The 24,746-nt window shown below is 41.6% G+C and overlaps 2 protein-coding genes across 2 annotated transcripts in view; one reads left to right on the top strand and one right to left on the bottom strand.

Moving 5' to 3' along the window:
- The window catches only part of cacna1db (calcium channel, voltage-dependent, L type, alpha 1D subunit, b), a gene marked incomplete at its 3' end in the record, with an annotated part of 98,154 nt that overhangs the window by 24,068 nt on the left and 49,340 nt on the right, over window positions 1-24,746 (top strand). The window contains exons 4-9 of the mRNA XM_084070447.1: window positions 9,060-9,199; window positions 10,350-10,489; window positions 12,386-12,538; window positions 15,027-15,223; window positions 17,583-17,686; window positions 18,034-18,203. Of these exons, the coding sequence (XP_083926573.1) occupies window positions 9,060-9,199; window positions 10,350-10,489; window positions 12,386-12,538; window positions 15,027-15,223; window positions 17,583-17,686; window positions 18,034-18,203 (904 nt within the window). The remainder of the gene's footprint in view (window positions 1-9,059; window positions 9,200-10,349; window positions 10,490-12,385; window positions 12,539-15,026; window positions 15,224-17,582; window positions 17,687-18,033; window positions 18,204-24,746) is intronic.
- Window positions 20,598-24,680, bottom strand: LOC311054467 (collagen alpha-1(XIV) chain-like). Its single transcript, XM_084070448.1, has 4 exons — window positions 23,753-24,680; window positions 22,762-23,085; window positions 21,652-21,749; window positions 20,598-21,451 (listed from the first exon to the last, which is right to left on the bottom strand). Exons 1-4 carry the CDS (start codon window positions 24,378-24,380, stop codon window positions 21,296-21,298), a joined length of 1,206 nt encoding a protein of 401 aa, XP_083926574.1. The 5' UTR covers window positions 24,381-24,680; the 3' UTR covers window positions 20,598-21,295.

Raw genomic sequence — 24,746 nt, 5'->3', positions numbered from 1 at the left:
TTACTCATGTGTGCATGTGTTTGTGTATTGATGTCTATTTAGTTTGAGTGCGTGCGTGTGCGTGTGCGTGTGCGTGTGCGTGTGCGTGTGCGTGCGTGCGTGTGCGTGTGCGTGCGTGCGTGCGTGCGTGCGCGTGTGTGTGTTTTGTGCACCTTCTTTACCTTGTTCTACATACAGCACTGCCTGCTGCCGTGACAACTGTGGCCATGGAGACTTGCCGAGTATCTGAGGAGGAGGCTCTTTGCCAGATACAGAGAATGAGAGAGAAGGGAAAATGGAAGAAACAAAAGGAGAGGGAGAGGCAGAAAAAACAGGAAAAGCAGGGGACACGTAGAGAAAGATGACAACAAAGATGAGGAGAGGACATGAAAGGAGAATACAAGACAGGATGGGAAGGGTGGAGGAGAGAGGTGACTGATGAGAAGAAGAAACGAGGGAAGTAATGAGAGGAGAGAAGGAGCAGAACAAACAATTACAGTTAGAGAGAGGGAGTGAGAGGACAATAAGGGTTAAAAAAAATGCTGAAATGATTCCAAAGCAAGTCTTTGAGTACTAAATATGAAGTGCCCTTACAGTAATTGATGTAGTTTTATTATGTGTGTGCCATTTTCACCTGACCCCACTGATGACCCAACACCTATTGTATGTTACACGATTGGAAAATCAGTCAGATTGAAAAAGGAGCGCTCGTTGTCTTCGACGTCGCTGCCTGAACTACAACAAAACGGGCGTTCCCTCCCCACCTGCCGGTGTCGCGCGACGGAGCGGAAAACCGCCTCCAAACGGGAGCTAGATATATCAGTCAATGGCCAAAATAGGCTGATAAATCATTCGGTCTCTAGTTTTGACGTTCTCTTTTTAGCAGCAACTCTGGCTGTATGGACTTTGTGTTTTTAGCCACTTCTGTTGATGTCAGGATTATGGCTATCCATGGCTATAAATAGACGTAAGTCAGAATCATGAGCTTAATATGAAAATAGGATGGAAGGGCCGTACAGCTGGTGAGCTATCAATGCTGCTGTACCAATGTCTTTACAGGTCTCCCTAAAAAATCTATCAGACGACTGCATTTGATTCAGAACGCTGCTGCTCAAGTCCTTACTAATAACAAGAAAGTTGAGCATATCACTCCAGTTCTTAAATCCTTACACTGGCTCCCTGTGTGTCAAATAATTGATTTCAAAATCCTACTGCTGGTCTATAAAGCTTTGAATGGTTTAGGGCCAAAATACATTTCTGATCTTGTGCGATTTTATGAACCATCCAGATCTGTCAGGTCATCTGGGAAAGGTCTGCTTGAATTCTGTCCCTAAAACCAAAAATAAACGTGGGGAGGAAACAACATTTAGTTCTTATGCACCACATATCTGGAATTGTCATTGATAATTGTGTTTTTTCTTTGCTTGGTGTTCAGTGTAAAGCACATTGAATTGCCTCGTTGTTAAAATGTGCTATGCAAATAAAATTGACTTCTCTCTCTGTCTCCCCCCTCTCTCTGTTGCTCCCTCTCTCTTGAGTTAAATGAGCACTGATTTTGCTGATGTGGTGTCAGTTTTTTCTGGATAGGTGGGATGTGCCTTTTGCTAGAGTTCGATTGAAGTTAACAAGTGATTACATTAGAGCTTATTACTAGTGAAGTCTGAGATGTTCGGCTTTGGCAGTACGTTGTATTAATTAAAAAGATTAGCGATCTGTGGAAATCAGAGACAGAGAGATATAAAACAGGAAAGAGAAGAATAAATGAGAGGCAGAGAGATGGATTGAGAAGATGAGAGAATAAGAGAAGTAAAAAAGTAATTCAAGAGAGAGAGAGAGATCTTTAGACATCTTAGCACAGTGGTGTTACATGGTTGTGTATTCTTCATTTTAATCTAACTTCCTTCTGTTCTGTTATCCTGTTTCTTCAAATGTTATGTAACTCTGACCTCCTGTGTAAGCTGTATCTGTTTGGCTTTACAAATTAATGGTTGTTTTTCCGCTTCCTTCTCATTCTCACCGTTCTGTTGTAACTGGCTGCACATCCTCAACCATCCTGGCTCTTATTAATCACATTATTTCAAGGGGAACACAACGTAATTGGAACTGATTAACTACATGGCCCATCACTGGCCTTCTAAACCCCCCCCCCCACACACACACACACACACACACACACACACTGCTCACTGTGACTTTTTATGCCATGTAGCACTTTAAGATTTGTAAAGTGTATTATAAATTACATTTATTATTACTACTACTACTATGAAGTTGTTATATTACATAGTTAAAAGAACACTCAGAATTTTTCGTAAAACTGCGTATGTACTGTATACTATAGGCCTTCTGTTAATTCAATTCAGTGACACACACTCACGCACCTACAAACATGCTTATTGTATTCACAGACTGACACACACATACTGTACAAACACCAACATTGTCACATACTACAAAGGTCTTATCAACTGAGAGACTGCGCTTTCATCAAGTTTGCCTCATTAAAGAGAAATTCATTGAAGTGGCTCACCCAGTTAGAGGGTGAGCCACTTCATTAGTACATTAGAATCCTTACTGTTTAACTAATGCAACCAAGTGGACCTAGTGGGCATTTATGCATTGTCTGTGTGTGTGTGTGTGTGTGTGTGTGTGTGTGTGTGTGTGTGTGTGTGTGTGTGTGTGTGTGTGTGTGTGTGTGTGTGTGTGTGTGTGCTTGTGCTTGTGTGTGTGTGTGTGTGTGTGTGTGTGTGTGTGTTTGTGCTTGTGTGCGTGTGTGTGTGTGTGTGTGTGTGTGTGTGTGTGCGTGCGTGTGATTAACACAGTATTGTCAGTGCATGACTGCCATTCTAAGCTGCAATGAATTCATGGCTAAGCCTGGCTGACTTATGGTCTTCTCCCTACAGCTCCAGCAGAGAGAGAGACACACACACACACACACACACACACACACACACACACACACACACACACACACACACACACACACACACACACACACACACACACACACACACTGTTCCAGACTTGCGTGGTACCAGCTTCTGCTTCTCTCTCATCCCTAAATACCCTTCTCTCCATTTATCAACATGAATGCCATTTTTGGTGTTTTATTTTTTCCAAAAGCACCCTCCAACAAGCGGTCTTGTACAGAGTATGTACAGTGTAGGCCTGGGACGATTATAACTTTATAACACTAAAAATAACACTTGCAGAGGAGAGACAGGTGACCAACAATCAATTTACTTCTTCACACAGTTGCAATAAATCTATGTGTGTGTGCAGTGTCACGGATTATCTATGGGGCACGGGCTGCCTCGTGACATGCACCATTGATTTAACTGTGAGACTTTAAAGAGTTAAATTGACACAGAGGATTTGTTTGTGCGTGCCTCGTCTTTTTACTGTTACCCTTATCAGCCTCTTCATCCTTCCCACAACATTCTGGGTCTTTATTTATCTTTCCATCTCTGTCTAACCTCGCGTCACCAGGGTTTTCCACATCGCTGTCTTATCTCTCACCCCCACTTTTGTTTTTCTCACTCTGGTCCATGATAAAGTCCTCTCTCTCTCTCTCTCTCTCTCTCTCTCTCTCTCTCTCTCTCTCTCTCTCTCTCTCTCTCTCTCTCTCTCTCTCTCTCTCTCTCTCTCTCTCTCTCTCTCTCTCTCTCTCTCTCTCTCTCTCTCAAATGTCCCACGTGTTCTCTATCCATTCATTCTAATACATTTACTCAAGTACTGCACTTAAGTAAAATGTTTAGGTATTGTTACTTTACTGGAGTATTTCCAATTTTCTGTACTTTTAATCTACAAAACTAGAAAAAGTGCTCATCGGAGCACAGGTCTCCGCCAGGTCAGGTGCGTTATTGTGGCCTCCTGGTGGCACTATAATAGGCCAATGTGAAAAGGGTGTAATTTCTTCTTAGGTCTTTCACGGCAATCGGACACTGCATTCATGATTTGAGGCATTTTGTTTCAAAAATGTGTTTTGCTAAATTAGACCTGCTGGTGGCGCTATAACAGGCCAATGTGAAAAGGGTGCCATTTCTTCCTCGGCCTTGTGGGAATGTGCGTGTGAAATTTCACGGAAATGACAAGCTGCGTTCATGAATTGAGGCATTTTGTTGGAAACGGACCAATCCTGCAAACTTTGGAAGGCAACCTTAGCCAATGAGGATGGAATATGGAAAATGGGACAGATCCGTGTTGATCACATGACTATAGAGATACTGTGTACCGATTTGCATGACGTTTGGATAAAATCTGTAGGATTAAATGGGTTTTGCACAAATCGGCCTCCTGGTGGCGCTATAACAGGCCCATGTGAAGAATTTGGGGCAGAGGTTCTGAATTGGCATCCAGGGAGTGTGTGTGCACAGTTTCGGAGCGACCGGGCCAACAGTGCCGGAGATTAGCTGTTCACACGCACACGCACACGCACACGCACGCACGCACGCACGCACGGACGGACGGACGGACGGAAAAACATACTCTCGCCATGCCTTTCGGCCTGGCGGAGACAATAACTAGTAACTAAAGTTTTCATATAATTGTAGTGGAGTAAAAGTACAATATTTGCAGATTTTGATTATTATTCAAAAACATACATTAACCACTTCCTTCCTATATTCCTATATATATATTGAAAATAGCCGAACTACAAGCTCACAATGCGTTGCAATGCAACGCATTGTGAGCTTGTAGATCTGCTACTTTCAAAAGATTTGTATACATTTTGAAAACTCGAAATAATAATGAGCCCTTTGGTACTTTAAGTCATACTATACTGTAGATGAGTGTTATTGAATCTGATCATTTGAATCCATTCAAACTGCACTCACTGCTTTCTCTCATGTAGATGGGTTACACTGCATATTGCACACTGTAGTTAAAATCAGCACCATCCAAATTGCTTTTCTATCATTAAATGATAGATAATGATTTGATAGTGTAACACATGCTGTCATACTCATGGTTTCCCCATTCCCTGATTATGATGTAAGATGGATGTGAATGTTGTCATCGGACTCCTCATAATCTGTTTCAGTTATGAATATATCACTGTTTGAATACTTCTGTTTATTTGGCACTGTTGGCCTAAAATCAAATTGACTTGACTTTCAGGGGGACGGGGTGTCCCCCAATACAGTGGTGGGGGGGGGGATGGTTTCTTCATATGAGGCTATTCTGGAATTGATTTGGTTTAAAAAGGGAAGCAGTTTGTCTACCATCATTATTTTCTTTATTCAGACAAGTTGTGATGGAGTCAAAATAGGAGAAGCCCTGGTAGGAACTGATCCCAGGCCAATGGACAGCAATAACATTAGTTTACAACATGGATTGATGGTTGTTGTCCAATTTACTCAGTTTTGAATAGGATGTGGTTCCATTTGATTAATCAGACCTCATTATTGGCTTACATAGATAATGGCAATCAGTGCAATTGAGGGTTTATAGATTAGATAAGCTTTGTTATTCCTTGAAAGGTAACAACTCATGCGATGGATATTAAGTCAACATGTGTATTGTGTGCGTGTGTGTGTGTGTGTGTGTGTGTGTGTGTGTGTGTGTGTGTGTGTGTGTGTGTGTGTGTGTGTGTGTGTGTGTGTGTGTGTGTGTGTGTGTGTGTGTGTGTGTGTGTGTGTGTGTGTGTGTGTGTGTGTGTGTGCCGTAACTGTAGGGAGAAGACCATTAGTCAGCCAGGCTTAGCCATTAATTTACCGCAGCTTAGAATTAAGCAATATTACACGAGAGGGTGTGCTTTACCATGATTATCACTCAGGAACGAGGCGGAGCACAGTTCCGCAAACATCACCGGAGAGAATCAATTAAGCTGCTCGACTTCCTGTTTAGCTCTAGACGACTGGTCAGTGACATGAACCTATGTCAATTCCTGGTGATTCCATTGATTGACATACTACGTAGACACAAACACAAAGCTATCCCTGACGGCATATATCTGAACCTGGCTTGTGTTTAATTCCTTGTCATTGCATTCCTTCTTAACTGTGCATACAGTTGGTTAGTTTAATACATGTTTTTTATTGTGTGAAATATTTGTCTTCAACTTCAATTTTATTGGCACATCACATCACGTTTTCAGGGGTAAAAGAGTGGGTCAAATTGTTTGTTCTATATGTTTTCCATGTGTGAAACAATATAAATATTTTAACAGAAAAACCTACTATGGTATTGGCACTTCAAGTGTTTGCAGAAACTGGAGATGTTCCCTCTCCTATACCTCCACTCCTTTATAAATATGCCCTATTGTTGATGGAGAGAAAATAGTCTGTCTCTATTCTGAGCTCCACTGTCTTTCACTGTCTGGCACTTCTCTGTTGAATGATCGTTGTAGAGTTACAGGATTCTCTCTCTCACAGTTTTGCATAGTGGTTCTGATGCCTGTATTACGGTCATTCCATTATTTCGCATTCTAGCCTACATTTTTGACTAAATCATTCAAGCTAAGAGAATTACCAGTCAGGAATTGCCATACCGTAACCAGTGGGTATGGCAAGTACAGAGTACCATTTTTATAGAAAAGCATTTAATACTTTAATACTTTAATACACATTTAATACTTATTTCAGAAGTATTGTTTAATTATATCAGAGGTCATGCCATCCTAAAACGTAACATGACGTTGTTTTAACAGGGTAGTACCAGGGAAGTATCTACTCATCTACTCAATTAATTTCTTTCATTTCACCCAAATTAGTCCTATACTGTACGTCCACGTCACCTCATATATAATCGTATGTGCTACGGTATGATGAGGAACCCCCTACAGCTATGCTAATAAGGATTCAACAGCTATCATGTAATGTCATGTGACATGATGTGCGCTGAATGTAATAGGGCAGAGGCGTGGAAGCTAATCTGTCGCATCAGATTTTGAATTTTAAAAGTACTGTCAGTTGGGTATGTATAGTTGTAATAGCCTATTATACGTTGGTATGATGGTGGTTCAGTGTTAGAATTCCACTGCTAACACTGCCAACCAATACCAACATTGAACCAACGTTCACAATACAGTAGCTATTCACACTACAGTATACACTAGGGATGTCCGATATTATCGGCCTCCCGATATTATCGGCCGATATTAGCATAAAAATTGATATCGGGAAAATATCGGTATCGGTTTTTGAAAAAAAAAAAAAAAAAATTTTTTTTTTTTTTTTTTTTTTTGCTTTATAAATAAGTTACAGGAGTTCTTACTGTATATGGTGTGTGTGATATGAAATTTGAGCTTACCCTAATCACAATAATCCCCGCATATATCGGTATCGGTTGATATCGGTATCGGTAATTAAGAGTTGGACAATATCGGTATATCGGTTATCGGTAAAAAAGCCAATATCGGACAACCCTAGTATACACCTAGTATTCACTCTGAGTCTACAGTATACACCTAGTATTCACTCTACAGTATACACCTAGTATTCACTCTACAGTATAAACATAGTATTCACTCTACAGTATACACCTAGTATTCACTCTACAGTATAAACATAGTATTCACTCTACAGGATACACCTAGTATTCACACTACAGTATACACCTAGTATTCACTCTACAGTATAAACATAGTATTCACTCTACAGGATACACCTAGTATTCACACTACAGTATACACCTAGTATTCATTCTACAGTATAAACATAGTATTCACTCTACAGTATACACCTAGTATTCACTCTACAGTATAAACATAGTATTCACTCTACAGTATACACCTAGTATTCACAATACAGTATGCACCTAGTATTCATTCTACAGTATAAACATAGTATTCACTCTACAGTATACACCTAGTATTCACAATACAGTATACACCTAGTATTCATTCTACAGTATAAACATAGTATTCACTCTACAGTATACACCTAGTATTCACTCTACAGTATAAACATAGTATTCACTCTACAGTATACACCTAGTATTCACAATACAGTATGCACCTAGTATTCTCAATACAGTTATAAAAGACAGCTATCCAGATAGATGGATGGACATTATAGGCAATAACAGCAGTGCTGAAAAACAGAGGGGAAAAAGGGCTGATAGAGTGACATAGATGGATGAAAAAGAGACGATGAAAAGGAACCATGATGGAGAGTTGCCATTGCCAACTCTTGAGATCATTTCTCTCTAACAACATTAAAGACTGGACTGCATTCAGCGTTTCCCTGGAAACAATGTGATGATGTAACAGGACATGTGATTGCAGAGTTCTGATCTCACTTTGTGGTGTTGTTGTCTTTTTCATCCATGAGATGAAATGAAATTCAAATTGAGACTTGTATCCTTTATTTCATACATAGATCCCCCATTCTTTAACAGATTCTATGCATGCAGTGAAACATTAAAACGTTACAAAATTAATTAATTCTACACTCTACTGTACATAGAAAGGCACACTTTTACAAACTCTTCACACAAATGCAGACAAGTGCAATTGACCAGCACTTTTTGACCTTTCGATTATTCTGGCATTTTATTGATCGCTGCAATGAGGAATATCTGAATGTAGATAGAACCGATTTTGAATGGAACCCAGATGTCTGCTCATACACCTACCTGAAATATCTGAGCCACCAGGATGCTGCCAACACTACATGTATTTGTGGTGGTATCTTTGTGGATGTGATATGTGGTATCTGTGGATGTCTTTTATGGATGTATTTGTGGATGTGTTTTCTTTTTTGTATTTGTAAAGAAAAGAAAAGAAAACTCCTGTAGACAGGAGTTGTAAATTAATGTCTTGCTACAAACACAGTGCCTGGTTTCATCGTAGTACACACAGTGATGTTACAAATCTTATGCTGCTGCGATGTCCATATCGATAAATAAACATAAAATCGCTCGTATCTGAAAATGGTAGTAAACAGAAAGCCATAAATTGTCTCCCTGTATCATCCTTTTTCAGTTCATGGTCATTGATAATGACTGTAGATAACCTGCACGAATTATGATATGTAAATCGTTGATTTTAGATAAGATTATTGAACTTGGCTAAACCTTCCTTCCTTCGTTCTTTCCTCCCTCTTTCTCTCTGTCTGTCCTGTCCATTTCTGCAGGAGACAGTAGAATATGCCTTTCTGATCATTTTCACCATAGAGACATTTATGAAGATCATTGCCTATGGCCTGGTGATGCACCAAAACTCCTACGTCAGAAACGGTTGGAACATGCTCGACTTTGTTATCGTCGTGGTGGGGTAAGTGTGCAGGTTACACATATGCGCACGCACGCACAAACGCACGCACATGCATGCACACACACTTGTTAGCTTGTACTGTAGTGCAGTGGAATTCCCCATAAAGAGAAAAGAAAGCTGAATGAAAGCATGACAGAAAAGATCTTCCTTATTGAACTTTTTGATTCACGATGGAAAACCACTGAGGTGAAGTTGCCTAGCTGTGGTGCTCTAGTACTTATGGTGAGCAGGAGTTGTAGTACAAAATATAAAATGTATTATACCGTATAAATACATATATTTATTTTATCTTATTGTATATCACAGACAATTTGAGAAGAATAGGTTGTCTCTAGCCTGGTAAACCCTCCCTCCAGAAATCTAATTTCCATTTGATTTCTGGAGTGAGTCTGGCCTGATCCGCCTTTCTGCAATATTGGCTGTGGGCTGGAGTTGGGCGGGAGTAATACCGTTGACTGACAACCCCTTCAACCAATGATCGTTTTTCCCCTTCAGCCAATCAGCAGTTCATTTTTACCACCTCCAGACTATGTGACGCAACGGGACTTTTGAGACGGCCATGCCCAAAATAGGTTGCCTTATTGGGATACATGCGTGTCACTCCCCGCCCCTGCCGGTTCTCTAAATTTATATTTTTAAATAGGCTCTGTCATGATTAATTGACCACATATATGAAGTTAAACAACTAAATTCTATCCAAACGATATCTTAATAGTAAATTCCGTGCCTCAAAAAAGAAGTTTGAGACCGTTTTAAAAACTAAAGTAAGAAGTGAAGGCACTCGGACAACAACAATGGCTGCCGTTCGTCTTTTGTCGGAGGCACTCAGGCTGCACTCGGCTTCATTCGGGCTCACTCGAACTCGCCACCTGATTGGCCAACTGTCGCTGTCAATCTCAGAACGATGAGCGACGACGCTGATAGGCTCGTCCCTTTGGCGTACAGAGCCAATATTGCAGAAAGGCGGATCAGGCCAGACTCACTCCAGAAATCAAATGGAAATGAGATTTCTGGAGGGAGGGTTTACCAGGCTAGGTTGTCTCCCCTTTTCTAGCATTCTTTCATATCAGTGATCTCCCTCTCTCCCTTGCTCTTTCTCTCTCTCCACCTCTCTTGTTTGCTCGTTCTCTTTCTCTCTCCCTGTCTTCAGATTGTTCAGTGTGGTGCTGGAGTTGGTAACCAAACCCGCTGACTCGGGTCAGTTGGGAGGTAAACCAGGAGGTTTTGACGTCAAAGCCCTGCGAGCCTTCCGTGTGCTGCGACCACTTCGCCTTGTGTCAGGAGTGCCCAGTGAGTGCTACAAAATAATAATAATAATAATAACTAGAAAAAGTGCTCCTCGGAGCACAACTCTCCGCTGTTGGGAATGTTGGGAATGTTCTATCTGTATAAGTGTCCTCTCCCTCCTGTCTGTATAAGTGTCCTATCCGTCCTGTCTATGTAAGTGTCCTATCCGTCCTGTCTGTGTAAGTGTCCTATCCGTCCTGTCTGTGTAAGTGTCCTATCCAATTGTTACAGTATCCGCCATTTCTCAACCATTTCGTGATTGTTCCTGTCTTACCTCACTCTTACCAGACTTGTGTTGGGAATGTTGGGAATGTTCTAATTCTTATGTTCTAACTGTCCTATCCATCCTGTCTGTATAAGTGTCCGATCCGTCCTGTCTGTATAAGTGTCCTATCCGTCTGTATAAGTGTCCTATCCGTCTTGTCTGTATAAGTGTCCTATCCGTCCTGTCTATGTAAGTGTCCTATCCCTCCTGTCTGTGTAAGTGTCCTATCCCTCCTGTCTGTATAAGTGTCCTATCCGTCCTGTCTGTATACTGTAAGTGTCCTATCCGTCCTGTCTGTGTAAGTGTCCTATCCGTCCTGTCTGTGTAAGTGTCATATCCCTCCTGTCTATGTAAGTGTCCTATCCGTCCTGTCTGTGTAAGTGTTCTATCCGCCCTGTCTGTATAAGTGTCCTATCCGTCCTGTCTGTATAAGTGTCCTATCCGTCCTGTCTGTATAAGTGTATTTATACAATTTTTCACCGTATTGTCACGTGTCACGTGAGGCTTCACCAATCGGTGTGTCATATTTAGAAGGTGAAAACAAAACTCTCCTGCGGAGAGTAATAATTGCCACAAGAAATCACTCTTTTTGGTAATCACATAATCACCTGATTTTCAAAGTAATCATTTTTCTACAGTAGGATCTTGGTACGTATATAAGAGGGCCTGTCTGTCTGTGTTCTGAGCTAATCCGAACACAACAATCTGCTCGACCGGCCAACCACATTTCTTGTGCACACTGCCAGTAGGCCACAGAAGTGCCTCTGCAATTTTTTCTTCACATAATGTGTCCAAATTTGGAGTCATACGTCATAGCAGCTGACATGACAGGCCGCCCACATGAAGTCTGAGATCCACATTGGAGGCATGCTGTTCCCATGTGGATCCTGAGATCGACATCATTAGATTTTTAAGTGGCAGTACGCAATCGAGTGACACATCGAGTGGTATTCAGAATATGATTTTGAAAACACAGGCATCAGTTTGTGTTTGTACAGATGTATAAATAAACAAAGTGGCTGAACCTCAGTTCTTTTGACAAGGATAGAAACGAATATACTACCTACTGCAGTGCAGAGTGGTCTCGGCTGAAAGACATAGTTCCCGTCCTTGAGACTTCCACAATTACTATGACAACCTGAAAAATGTCCAGAACTAAACATTTTTTGCCACCTTGAATCTTTCATTAAGCCAATTGCCTCAAAAGTGGCAAATGGAAACCTTGTTAGTGTTTTCAAACAATAAAGTACCAAGGACTCATCTCACCATTTTGCTTTTATTTATTTGTGTTACCTTTTATTTTTATCTTAACTCTGTGTATGTAATAATCGGCAACAGAACCTCTGGATGGCAGTGTGTACAATGTGTATGCACATTTTGTGTGCTATACACATACTGTGCATGCAGCCATGCATGTTGGTCTTTGTGTGCACTCACAGTGTATTTCTAGTTTTATAGCTGGTATGAAACTTTTCATGGAACTACACGTGTGCATATACTGTACAGTATGTAGTGCGTACAAAAAAATTTAAACATCACAATTACATTTATAATACTAAGGTCCGTCCAAAAAAGTCCTTGCGGTCTTGTTATCATTGAGGTCCTTGGCATTCAGTTCAGTTCTCTCTCTCCAGGTCTCCAGGTGGTCCTAAACTCCATCATCAAAGCCATGGTTCCTCTGCTGCACATCGCCTTGCTGGTTCTCTTCGTCATCATCATCTATGCCATCATCGGCCTGGAGCTCTTCATCGGCAAGATGCACGCCACCTGTTACATCTTTGCCACAGGTAGGATCCTGCTGAAGGGAGTGCTGGAGGATGTACAGGAGGAAGGCATTGGTGGGATTTGATCATATGCCAGCTGGGGGTCCCTGTGGGTATTAGCTTTTAGTTTAGTTTAGTAACAATTGCATTGTGTAGTTAACCACATGAACCCTAGTGTACCTACAGTATTCTGGGGTGAACATATAATATGATTAGCACATCAGTGGTGGCTGTCCCTTATCTTACATTGAAACATTTTAACCATCCCTGGTGTCAGGTATGACACATACTGGTTTACAAGTAGTACTGCCTGAAGCTCATAATCGCACTATCCCTGGTCAAATGGGGATTGCCTTTGCATAAAAGGTAGAAATTTGGTCTCATGCAGGATGAACTCTATGAACTCTATGAAAATGAATGGGGTGACATGGATGATGAATGTGAATGGACGCAGTGAGCAGAGAGCAGAGCAGGACAGAGCAGCAGATGGTGGCATTAAGTCTGTGATTGAATGACTAATATCTAGATATTATGTAAACATGCCTGACCTTTACGCCACTGTCGTATATGTAACATGAACCCTCAAGAAGGATGGAGGGAGGGAGGATGGATAACCTTCTTATAATTAAGCAACATGGTGCCAGTCCCCTGGAATAAGGATGGATGTACATAAATGGATGCATGGACAAACACAATGAATGGATTAATGACTTCAAATGTCAACCATTACTACCATGCATGCACGCACGCAAGTGCACTTGTGTGCGTGCAAGTGCATACACACACGCGCACACACACACGCGCACACACACACACACACACACACACACACACACACACACACACACACACACACACACACACACACACACACACACACACACACACACACACACACACACACACACACACACACACACACACACACACACACACACACACACAAAAGAATGCTCATGTATAATAATCTCTTGTTTGACTGATGGGAGAAACTGTGTGGCTTGATTAGAGAGGATAGCAGTGTTCATGTATTCATACATTTGTCTCCCTTCTCTCTCTCTCTCTCTCTCTCTCTCTCTTTCTCTCTCTCTCTCTCTCTCCATTTGTCTCTCATATACTTCTGTCTTTCTCTCTTGCTCCCTGCCTGTCTATCTCTTGGGTGCGTTCAGAAATGCGCACCGGGAGCTCACTCACGTATTGGTTTGTATTGGCCAGTACGCTCAGTGCTATATATCCGAACGCACCCTCTGTTTTTTACTCTCTGTCTATCTGTGTATAGACAGAGAGCGCCCACTTGGCAGTTCTGCCGATGCAACTTTGACCAAAGACCTAACTGTAACCTACCGAGGCACACCAGGTCGCGCATGCGCAAGTTTTCCAATTGTATATAGATATGTTGAGGGCAAGTGTTGAATGCAGAGGTCATGATAAAGTCAGTGTAATCCCTCGCTCGCTTTAGCTGTGTTTGCCCTGAGAATGGCACTTAGCCTGTGTGTGTGTGTGTGTGTGTGTGTGTGTGTGTGTGTGTGTGTGTGTGTGTGTGTGTGTGTGTGTGTGTCTGTTTGTATTTAACAGGAGTGGGTTTCATGCCAGCATCATGCAGTAGCAAGAGTTGAAGGATTATATGAGGCTTTTGTGGTCCCTTTGTGTGTGTGTTTAGTGTGCGTGTATGTATGCGTGTGTGTCTGTGTGTGGGGTTGATGTGCAAGCTTTAAATGAAGGTTTACATTAAGTCGTTTAAATGCTGATATCAAGAGGATTTTATAAATGTAAACATATGCATGTTGGTTTATGAATGTGTTGTGTATTGTGTTCTCTGGGCTTTACAGAAAAGGTGTGTGTGAGGCTGTGTGAGGCTGTTTTTTCTGCGTTGTGTTATGTACTGTATGTGTGAATGTGTTCTTTCCTTATAGTGGAGTGTGTGTGTCTGTCTGTCTGTCTGTCTGTTTTTACATACTTGCATGTTTAGATAGTCTATTATTGGTGAGAGCCGTCTGTTATTTTCTATTTGCGAGTTGCTTAGCAACACATATAAACAGAGCAGAATTAACTCTTCATCAAACCTTAATATATCAGTGTTTAATTCACAATATGAAATCAGATATCTATAAAAACATTTTCAAGCCAAGGCCCCATCAAACCGATATCTGTAAGTCCGCAGACCCCCATTTCAAAATATGTTGTGCCAGGGACCAAATATAAGAAAAGAAGAAGGGTTGTAAGCTTGAAGATATATATTCACCAGATGTGCGCCTATTGTTGCCAAAATGCCTAATATTTGCCTATTTTCACTGAATGTTCGCCTATTATCAGTACACAGTATGTCTTATTGTGAGGAAAGAATCTTGTTAAAACAAAGGACAGCATCACCAAACATGTATTTAAAAAGAGAAACCGTGAGTGCAGTACATCAAGCTGAAGAATCATAAACAGTACACTGTACACTCTCTCATTCTCTCCCTCCCTCTTTCTCTGCCTCCCTTTTTCTCTCCCTCCCTCTCTCCATCTCCAGGTGTCCTGGCGGATGAGGAGCCCATACCGTGCGCCGTGTCTGGTCACGGTCGCCAATGTCTGACCAACGGCACCATGTGCCGGGAGGGCTGGCACGGCCCCAACAATGGCATCACCAACTTCGACAACTTCCTGTTCGCCATGCTCACCGTGTTTCAGTGCATCACCATGGAGGGCTGGACTGATGTTCTCTACTGGGTAATGTTGTTTGTTTGTTTTTCACTCACTCATACAGGTACAAGCAGCGGAATGTTGGTGTGCTAACAGTAACAATTACAATATGCCAAAGACGTGATCGTTTATGTGTCATTGACAGTAACGCTTGTATTAATATCCACATCGGTTCCAAAGTTGGGGGCTTTTAGAGATTGTAACAACTTGTTCATTGCAATAAATTGATGAATAATGTCATAATGTGACATGTACAACTTGTGAGCGGCGATATAAGTATATCTGAAGATGACTGCATGGATTCATCCTTCAACGTACTGCTGCGATGTGATCAATTGACTGATCATTTATTGCTCCCCGTTTCATGTAAATACATTCCCTTCGCAAAAGGGAATGTAGTGCTATATGGACCTACTCTCTCTGAATTGTGTGGCATTGCTGTATCCTGTGTGTGTGTTTTTTATTTTATTTTCATGAGGCAAGAAAAACGTCCCTGCCCTCACTCCCAACAGCACATGGAAAAAAAATATTCTGGGAGTTCTTTTAAATAGGCTAGTTTACTTTATGTGTGAGGGAGGGATTGATTTATGTGTTTACATACATACTATGCTTGTTGTGTTTAATGTGCTAAATGAAATGAATGTGCTTTTTTTACCTTTTACAAAATTCGGCAAATTATTTGTTGAATGTCTGGAAAATGTTACAGTTTTCTGTCTCACCCCTTGGTGTCACTGCAGGGCAAAACGTATCTGGCATCAGCCTTGTTCTCCCTCTTTTATCTCCTTCTCTGTCCTTTGTCTCTCCTTTTTTCTTCCAATTTTCTTCCTCATTATTGTCTCCGCCAGGCCGAAGGCATGGCGAGAGAGTATGTTTTACCCTCCGTCCGTCCGTCCGTCCGTGTGTGTGTGTGTGTGTGTGTCCGTCCTTCTGTCTGTTAACAGCTAATCTCCGCCACCGTTGCCCTGGTCGTTGTGAAACTGCACACACACACTCCCTCGATGCCACAGCAGAACCTCTGCCCCAAATTTTTCACATGGGCCTGTTATAGCGCCACCAGGAGGCCGATTTGTGCAAAACACATTTTTGGATATTACTCCTACAGATTTTATCCAAATATCACGCAAACCGGTACACAGTATCTCTATAGTCATGTGATCAAGACGGATATGTCCGATATTTCATATTCCATCCTGATTGGCTAAGGTTGGCTTCCAAAGTTGGCAGGATTGGTCCGTTTTGAACAAAATGTCTCAAATCATGAACGCAGCATGGGATTTCCGTGAAAATTTGCACGCACATTCCCACTAGGCCAAGGAAGAAATGCCACCCTTTTCACATTGGCCTGTTATAGCGCCACCAGCAGGTCTAATTTAGCAAAACACATTTTTGCAACAAAATGCCTCAAATCATGAATGCACGCTCATTCCCACTAGGCAGAGGAAGAAATGCCACCCTTTTCACATTGGCCTATTATAGCGCCACCGGGAGGCCACAATAACGACGTGACCTGGCGGAGACCTGTGCTCCATGGAGCACTTTTTCTAGTCTATCTCTTATTCCCTCACGGTCTCCTAATATCTATCTGACTCTCAATCTCTGTCTCCACCTCTTTCTCCCTCTCTCTTTCTCAATCTCTCTCTCCCTCTCTATCTTTCTTCTACTCTCATTCATGTGTTGCCATGGTGATTCTATGCTAATAAAGTTATTAAAGTGGTAAAGGTGATGGAAGGAGGCACTCCACAAGCAGCAGTGAAAAAAGAAAGAAGAGAAATCCTCTCCTTTAATTTTAGCACAGTCTTCCTTAGAGCGCACAGGTCTCCGCCAGGACGGGTTGTGTACCCAGGCCCTGCAAACTTTGGAAGGCAATCTTAGCCAATTAGAATGGGATCTGAAAAATATGTTGATCACATGACCCCAGAAATGTATGTGTGCCGATTTCTGTGAGTTTTGGATCCTACATCCTTTTCCTACATCTGTAGGAAAAGTATTAAAAAGTGTGTTTCCACAAAAACGTGCTATGGCAGAAAATGTAATCTGGCCAAAATAGGGCCTATAAGTTGCGTCATGATCCAAGGAATCCAGGGGAAAAAAACTGACCTACAGTTCAAGAATTATAGGCCAAAGCGTTAATTGGCCTGTTATAGCGCCACCATGGAGGCGATTTAAAAAATGTAGGGTAGCATTTCTTCCTTGGCCTAGTGGGAATGTGCGTGCAAAAGTTTCACGGCAAAACACACACTGACACATGGACGGACAGGGGCGGAAACATAGTCTTCGGCCTGGCCGAGACTAAGAGTCCTTTCTTATATGAAGAAAATAAATGTACAATGAATTAAAATGAAGATATAATATAAAGTTCTCCCACCTTCTCGTCTTTTTTGTTTAGATGAACGATGCCATGGGCTTTGAGCTGCCCTGGGTGTACTTTGTCAGTCTAGTCATCTTTGGATCCTTCTTCGTTCTCAACCTGGTTTTGGGTGTCCTGAGCGGGTAAGCTCTGTGTGTGTGTGTGTGTGTGTGTGTGTTGAATTTCTAAAGTGTGCTTTTATTTATCATGCCTTATGACTGTTTGCACTCTTAGCTTATTTAAAATGTTTCTGTTTTATGTAAATGTTTGTTTATGTTGTGTAAGTTGCAACTTTTTGTACTGCTGCTGCAGCTACCCTACACAGGGATCCCTCGTAAAAGAGATATTGTATCTCAATAGGATTTCATCTGTATAAATAAAATAAATGAACACAGATAAACAGATTTTACTGTTTAGGTTTAGCACAACACAATCTCTGGGCATACCTTTAGTTGGCTTGTTAACCGCTCCTCCGTGTTGTACATTCCAGAGAATTCTCCAAAGAGCGAGAGAAGGCCAAGGCCCGGGGAGACTTCCAGAAACTACGTGAGAAACAGCAGCTGGAGGAGGACCTGAAAGGATACCTGGACTGGATCACCCAGGCCGAAGACATCGACCCTGAGAATGAAGAGGAGGGAGACGAGGAAGGCAAACGGAGCCGTGAGTTCTTTTCTGTTCTGTTCTGCTCTGTTCTGTTCTGTTCTGTTCTGTTCTGTTCTCTTCCCTTGTCTATTGACTTCACAGTAAATTAAATGAACTTCACAGTAAATTGCTGAGTGTTTATTTAACTCTAAGAGTGTACAACTGGAAACAAATGGATCTGTAACCATCCATTTATTTACATTTGTACAATCGTAGAGATACAAATCGATAAATGAAAACTTAAGACTTTACTGTGTACTGTAAGTGTCTTATTTAAGAGACAAGACAAATGTATAATCTCTGTTCTGTCCTGTCTTACTTGATAATTATGTTCAGTTTTTATCCAAAACCTGGTAACCTTCTGATTACTAGACTGCCTCTCTACCCACTCAGCTATGGGCACCCAATGTTGGTGCTGCCTAGTTGCCAAGTCACATCGTGGTGGTTCTGCTGTGCTTTCTCTCATATGTTTGTTGATATGCTACTCCTCTTCAGATATGAGTATTGTGTACTGCATGCAAGGCTACGAGTTCTTGAAGATGAAGATGTGTGGTAGTGAGTGGAGGGCTGTAACAGTTGCTTGGTTTTAGCAAAAGGTTTATCTATTATCTACGGTATATCTCAGTTGTATTGTGTATACTCTAGGGTCTAAGATGAATACTTGAGCCTGACTAGCATTCTTATTATGTAAAAGAACCTTGTTTTCTAAACAAGGTACTGTAGCCTTGGCTGTGTCACCATGACAACACAGAGGTAAACACCAGCATGCGTGCCTGAATATCGAATATTCCTCGAATATTATTTTCCTTTTTTTTTTTTTTTTTTTTTTTGACAGGGACAATACAAAAAACAATGTATCAAGTTATAAAAACAAACAAAAGATATGTTTTATTGGATACGAGCACTCGATACATTGTTTTTTGTATTGTTTCTGTCAAAATATATATATATATATTTTTTTTTTAAATATATATATTTTTATAATAATAATAATAATAATAATCGAATATATTTGAATATCTGTACATTTTTAAGACCAATATTCGAATATCATTTCTGAGGAAAGTTGACAGCCCTAGTGTGTGTGTGTGTGTGTGTGTGTGTGTGTGTGTGTGTGTGTGTGTGTGTGTGTGTGTGTGTGTGTGTGTGTGTGTGTGTGTGTGTGTGTGTGTGTGTGTGTGTGTGTGTGTGTGTGTGTGTGTGTGTGTGTGCGCGTGCGTACGTACGTGCGTGACAGTGACACTGAATACTAATGCTGTGTGCATGAGCGGGGGTGGGTGCAACCAGCGCAGGTGTATGCGTGTGTGGGTGCATGTGTCTAGTGTATGTACTTCATGTACAGTATGTGTGATCTCTGGATCTGACGTTGAGGAGATTAGTTGTTGCTGTGGGAACAGCCATTGTGGTTTTCCAACAAAATGTTTACTAACTCATGGAACTGAAATGAATAGAACAGTCACTACATGACATAAAATGAAGAGAAGTGAAGCTCTTCTGTCTTCCAGACCTGAAATCCACCCCCCCTCCCATTTTCCCCCCCAATTTAGTTGGGGCACCTGTTTAGCAGGGAGCGGAACTAGGAAGGCTAGCATGTTCCTCCACATGTGTTATACTCTCCCAATGAAATTCCTCAATATCAGGTGTAAAGAAGAGACTGGTGAGTCAGGGGAGCATCTAGACACGTGAGTGTGTAGAGATGCTCCCCAAGACCAACCAGTAGGGGTCAGCACTCAGCAGTGACACGGACTACACAGTGGGAGAATTGGCATTGTGACTAACCTGTAGAAGTGTGTAGTGCAGCCACAGAGTTCATCCTCCTCAGCCGACTCCCCAAAATGTGAACACAACCAATTGTGTGTATTGGAGCACCCGGTAAAAGCTTCAAAACTATATTTCTCACCTGAACTGGGCAATGACATTTACAAATCATGAAAGCAAGACAGTGTTTTGAAGAACAATATTGGGAGGGCTGTGGTAATGATGTTGAAGTGCTGTTCAATGATATCAGACACATTAGAAGGTTGTCAGTCTGGAAGAGAAACAAGGCACTCTGATTACAAACTAAAAATCCTTTATTAAATCATGGATAAACGCAATTCCTTTCGAGTTAAAGTGTGATTACATTCATGAACAGGACATTACAAGTCACTTAGAGATACCACATACAGAGTCCTAGGAAATAAACTCAGTACAAGAAAATAAACAGAGAAAACTTAATCATACAACACACACCCTTATAAACATCATGGGATCATGGCCAATATTCAACCACAATTCAATAATATCAAACCAAAGATGACAATAGAGGACAAAACTAAAAGGCATTCTTGAAGCATACCTCGGTGCAATCAATATAAATAATACAGAAAAGTCCAAAGTAGTAAAGTACTAAGAATACAGATTACAGGTAGGTGGAGAAGACTTTTATAACTATTTTATTGCTAGCTGACAAATACAGTACTAGAATGACTAAAACAGTCATTTAGCTGGTGATTCACTTGATGTGATGACAAGGTTACTGTTGTAATAATGTAGTGTAGGAGACTCAGAGGTGTGTGTACTGTGTATGTCAGATGGAAGTACCTGCACCCCACACACACACACACATAGAGAACATATACACATGTACTAACACACACGCACATGTACACACAGGCTTCCCGTCTGCCCAGACTTGTCCAGAATGAAGCACCATGAGTCATATGACTGATATGGAATTACGGGGCAGTAATCCAAATCCTCTTTATGTAAGCACTGTCTGTTTCTACCTCCGTCTGAACTTCACTCTCTCTCCCCATCTCTCCCTTCACCTCCTCCCCGTCTCTCACTTCACCTGTCCTGTCTCTCCCTTCTGCTCTCCCCAACATTATTTGTTATTGATTGCAGCACAAGGTTATAAATTCCCGAATATTAGTAGTAGTAAAACAGTAATAATAAGGACATTTCCTGCTAATATAAAACAGTTATCATGAAGAGGCAATAGCAAAATAGTCAGTCAGAATAATTTACTTTTAAGAGATTCAGCTGATGCTGATGTCCAGACATGAGGCTGATTATGAACACACATGCTATTGCGTGGATGGAACCGGTGACCTTTGGATCCCCCCTCATTAAAATTCCATCTTTGTTAGAACAGGCTTTCTCTCCCTTTTCTTCTTCTCCCTCTTCTTCTTGTCTTCTTTGTGGAAGATCTTCCCATCAGACTGCTTCACCCACCTCAGTTTGATGTCGGATGTTTCCCCCTTGTCCTTCAGGCTCTGTTTGAACTGAGAGACATAAATCAGAAATAATCTCCTGTGCAGAATCTGGTCGTCATTTCCGTGTTATTTAGCTTCATTCATTGAGGGAAGATAATGTAAAATATTTAACATAACAATGAGTGGCAAAGGAGGCAGTGGTATACAATGCATGAATTTGGTTGGATTTTAGTTTGCCTTGTGTTTCAGTAGATATGTATTACTTGTACCTGCTCCAAAATGGCCTCCTGTACTGCAGGGCTGTTCAGATCCAGGGAGGAGTTTGTTTTGGTCAGTTTTATTCTCACTTCTTGTTTCTTCACTTGAACTTTGAAAACAGATATTCAGTGTCAGTTTCTTTACATTGCACTCTATTCTTATTATATTGCACAAAACGTTGGACCCTTTCTTTTGTCAACCAGTAATGGCCCTAGCAGGGAGCAGGGAGACCACCTCCCACCGCAGTTGTTAGTTAGATTGTATTAACAAACTCTACCATACAGATTGGTTTTAATAAAAATATATTCTCTAAAAAAGTATGGATTCCAGTTTTAAAACTAAAAAGGTGTACTCAGCAGGTCGAAAATCCCCTTAATAAATATTGATACCAATTATTGCTCTCTCTACTTTATATTTTATTTGCATGTCATACTGTACTTTTTCTGGTGTGTAGCCTACTGTAGCTTCCTGCCTGCAGTGTCTTAAGCATCTAGTGGCTTTCTGCACTCTTGTACAACAACACCTATGCATTCTATGACAGAGCAAGTGATATAATGTGATATCTCAACATCACAATCAGGAACAAGTTTCAGGGCAATCCAGCCAGTAATCTCTCATCGGTAGGCTACCTGTAGTCAGTGTGGTCGCTGCAGTTGGTTTTGGAGTATATATTTTTTATATGGAGTTAAGTGAGTTTATCAGGTTGGACCTTTTCCACTCCTGACTTCACAAAACTACTCGACAGAATTTTGGGGGTGGGGCAAATTTAGCTGTTCAAACCCCTTTTCCCAACATTTATAAAATAGATTTATTGTTTGTGAGAATGCCAAATTACAGTATTTTACAGCCAGCATTTAAAATTATCTGTTGCACGGCCTTTAACGGATGTAATTTATGTTTGTTTATTTATGTTTATTTAACACATTTATTTATTAAGTTTAAATGATTTTCTTTAAAGCACATAACAATGCTTATTTTGAGATGTTAACGGATGTTATTTATGTCATAGAACAAACTGAAACTCTCATAGGCTTATGTTTGGCAAGGGAACCCAGGTTTTAAGACTTTACTACTGTAAACGCAGCACTTTATAACCAATGCAACCGTGGGTCATCTCTTACCATTGCTGTAGCAGATGAAAGCACATATCCGTTCACAATACCAGTCTGCCCATTTGGACCCTGAGCCAAACTCCAGGGAAACACATTTCTCCTTTGGACCGTTTGGTTCCCCTGTATTCCAGTCCCTGAATGAGTAGCTGCTCCCATCGGACCACTTCCAGGAGTCTCGAAACAGGCCTATCCAGCTCCAACGTTGGCCTTTAATATTCTGTATCTCCTCATGCTCAGTCTGGTTCCTCACACTGGCCAGGTCTGTGTAGTTTTCCCTGCAGTACCGCTGAGCCTCGTCCCATGTTAGCAACTTCTCAATGAGGGTATATTTCCCTGTTGGCTCAGAAAATAATATTACAGTCAGTTCCTGTACACAGAATGAATATAGCATGGGATGCTTAGGTGGCTTAATCAGCAAACCTTTCTAAAAAAAGAAATGCTCTATCTAGCATTTAGCTTTTATGGGCCAATAATGGAGGGTCCCATCGAACACAAATTTTAGTCACAAGTTGATGGGCCTCTAAACAGGATCCTAAGGATAAGGATAAACATAGCGCCTTTATCCAAAGCGCTTTACAATGTGCATTACATTCACACTTTCACACACATATTCACACACCGACGGCAGAGGAATATACATGCAAGGCAGTAAGGAACAAGCCTGCTCATCAGGAGCAGTTAGGGGTTCAGTGTCTTGCTCAAGGACACTTCAACAGTAACACAGGGATCGACTCAGGAACCCTCCAGGTTTCCCAAGTGGCCACTCTACCTCCTGAGCCATTTCCGCCAAATAAACTAAACTAAACCTTTAGTGTATGACTGTATATAAATCGAATATCTGGTAATCTGTCTTTTTTTTATTTTATGTTAGGGTTTTTTTCTTTATTCATGTATCATTTGTGTCTGATACCTAGTTAGTGTAGGGAGTGTTCTTTGTGTATGTCTATGCCTTAATAACATTAAGACTATAAAAAGGGTTGAGAAAAAAAGAAAAACGTACCAGGTCGGCCTGGGAAGTGTGTAGAATTACATATGGTATTAACCACCTTCTGCCTGATGTTGGCCAAGGAGCTGAAATTCTGCACTGTGAATAACCGCTCAGAGCTGCCAGTGATATTCAGAAGCGCCAGGTCATCCGGGTCTCCGACACCGATGGCTAACACCTCTATTCCCTGAGCTCGTAGGGTTGCGGCCGCATCCTCCACATCATCCTGTGAACGGCCGTCCGTTATCAGCACCAGGGTCTGGGAAATTCTTTGTGAAATGCGACTGCCTCGTGATGCTTGAAAGTAGTCCTGAATGAATGCTAGAGCGCGTCCAACGTTTCTGCCTTCTCCGAGTTGGCTCATGGCAAGGATCTGGTTGTTCAATGCCATTGTGTTGTAGAACTCGTTGAGATAAAACTCCTTCCGAGGAGAGCTGCTGAACTGTGCAACTCCTACCCGGACAAACTCCTCACTGACGTTGAAGCTGTCTACCAGGTCTGTCATGAATTTCTTCATGACTGTGTAATCGTTGGGGTCAATACTGCTGGACTGATCAATCAACATGACTAGGTCGGCCTGTTTCTCACAGGTTGCCAATGCAGAAACAGAGGCACACACAGTCGACAGCAGACCTTCAGTCATTTTCTGTAGAGCCTGGAAGCTATCAATTTTGAAAAGAAACTGTTCATGGGGCTGGTTGGCGATGGACTTGAGTTGATCCTCATTAAAGGACCCCACTCCGATGGCAAACACAATGGCACCCTGCTTCCTCAGGAGCTGGGACGGCCCCACAACGTCATCTGATGAGTCACCATCTGTGATCACCACAGCGATCTGAGGTACCCGCTCGTCAGCGCGGCTTCCAGCCTCCTTTGTGAAGTAATGAGTCAGGAGGAAAGTGATGCCTTTACCTGTGGCGGTGCCTCCCTCTCGGTAGGGGAGCCTGTCCACTTGCTGGAGTAGAGATCTTTTGTCTGTGTGATCTTTCAGTAGGAACTCCTGATATGT

This window comes from Gymnoscopelus microlampas (assembly GCF_963454915.1).
Source record: "Gymnoscopelus microlampas genome assembly, chromosome: 10".
Classification (NCBI taxonomy): domain Eukaryota; kingdom Metazoa; phylum Chordata; class Actinopteri; order Myctophiformes; family Myctophidae; genus Gymnoscopelus; species Gymnoscopelus microlampas.
The sequence above is the reverse complement of the archived record's forward strand: the minus strand, read 5'-3'. Positions and strand labels throughout refer to the sequence as shown.

Excerpts from the sequence above, each read along its gene's own strand:
- LOC311054467 (XM_084070448.1), bottom strand. The coding sequence starts at position 24,380 with ATGACTGAAGGTCTGCTGTCGACTGTGTGTGCCTCTGTTTCTGCATTG. Across the intron at positions 23,086-23,752 it reads ACACTTCCCAGGCCGACCTG|GGAAATATACCCTCATTGAG; the intron begins GTACGTTTTTCT and ends CTGAGCCAACAG. Across the intron at positions 21,750-22,761 it reads TTTCATCTGCTACAGCAATG|TTCAAGTGAAGAAACAAGAA; the intron begins GTAAGAGATGAC and ends CTGTTTTCAAAG.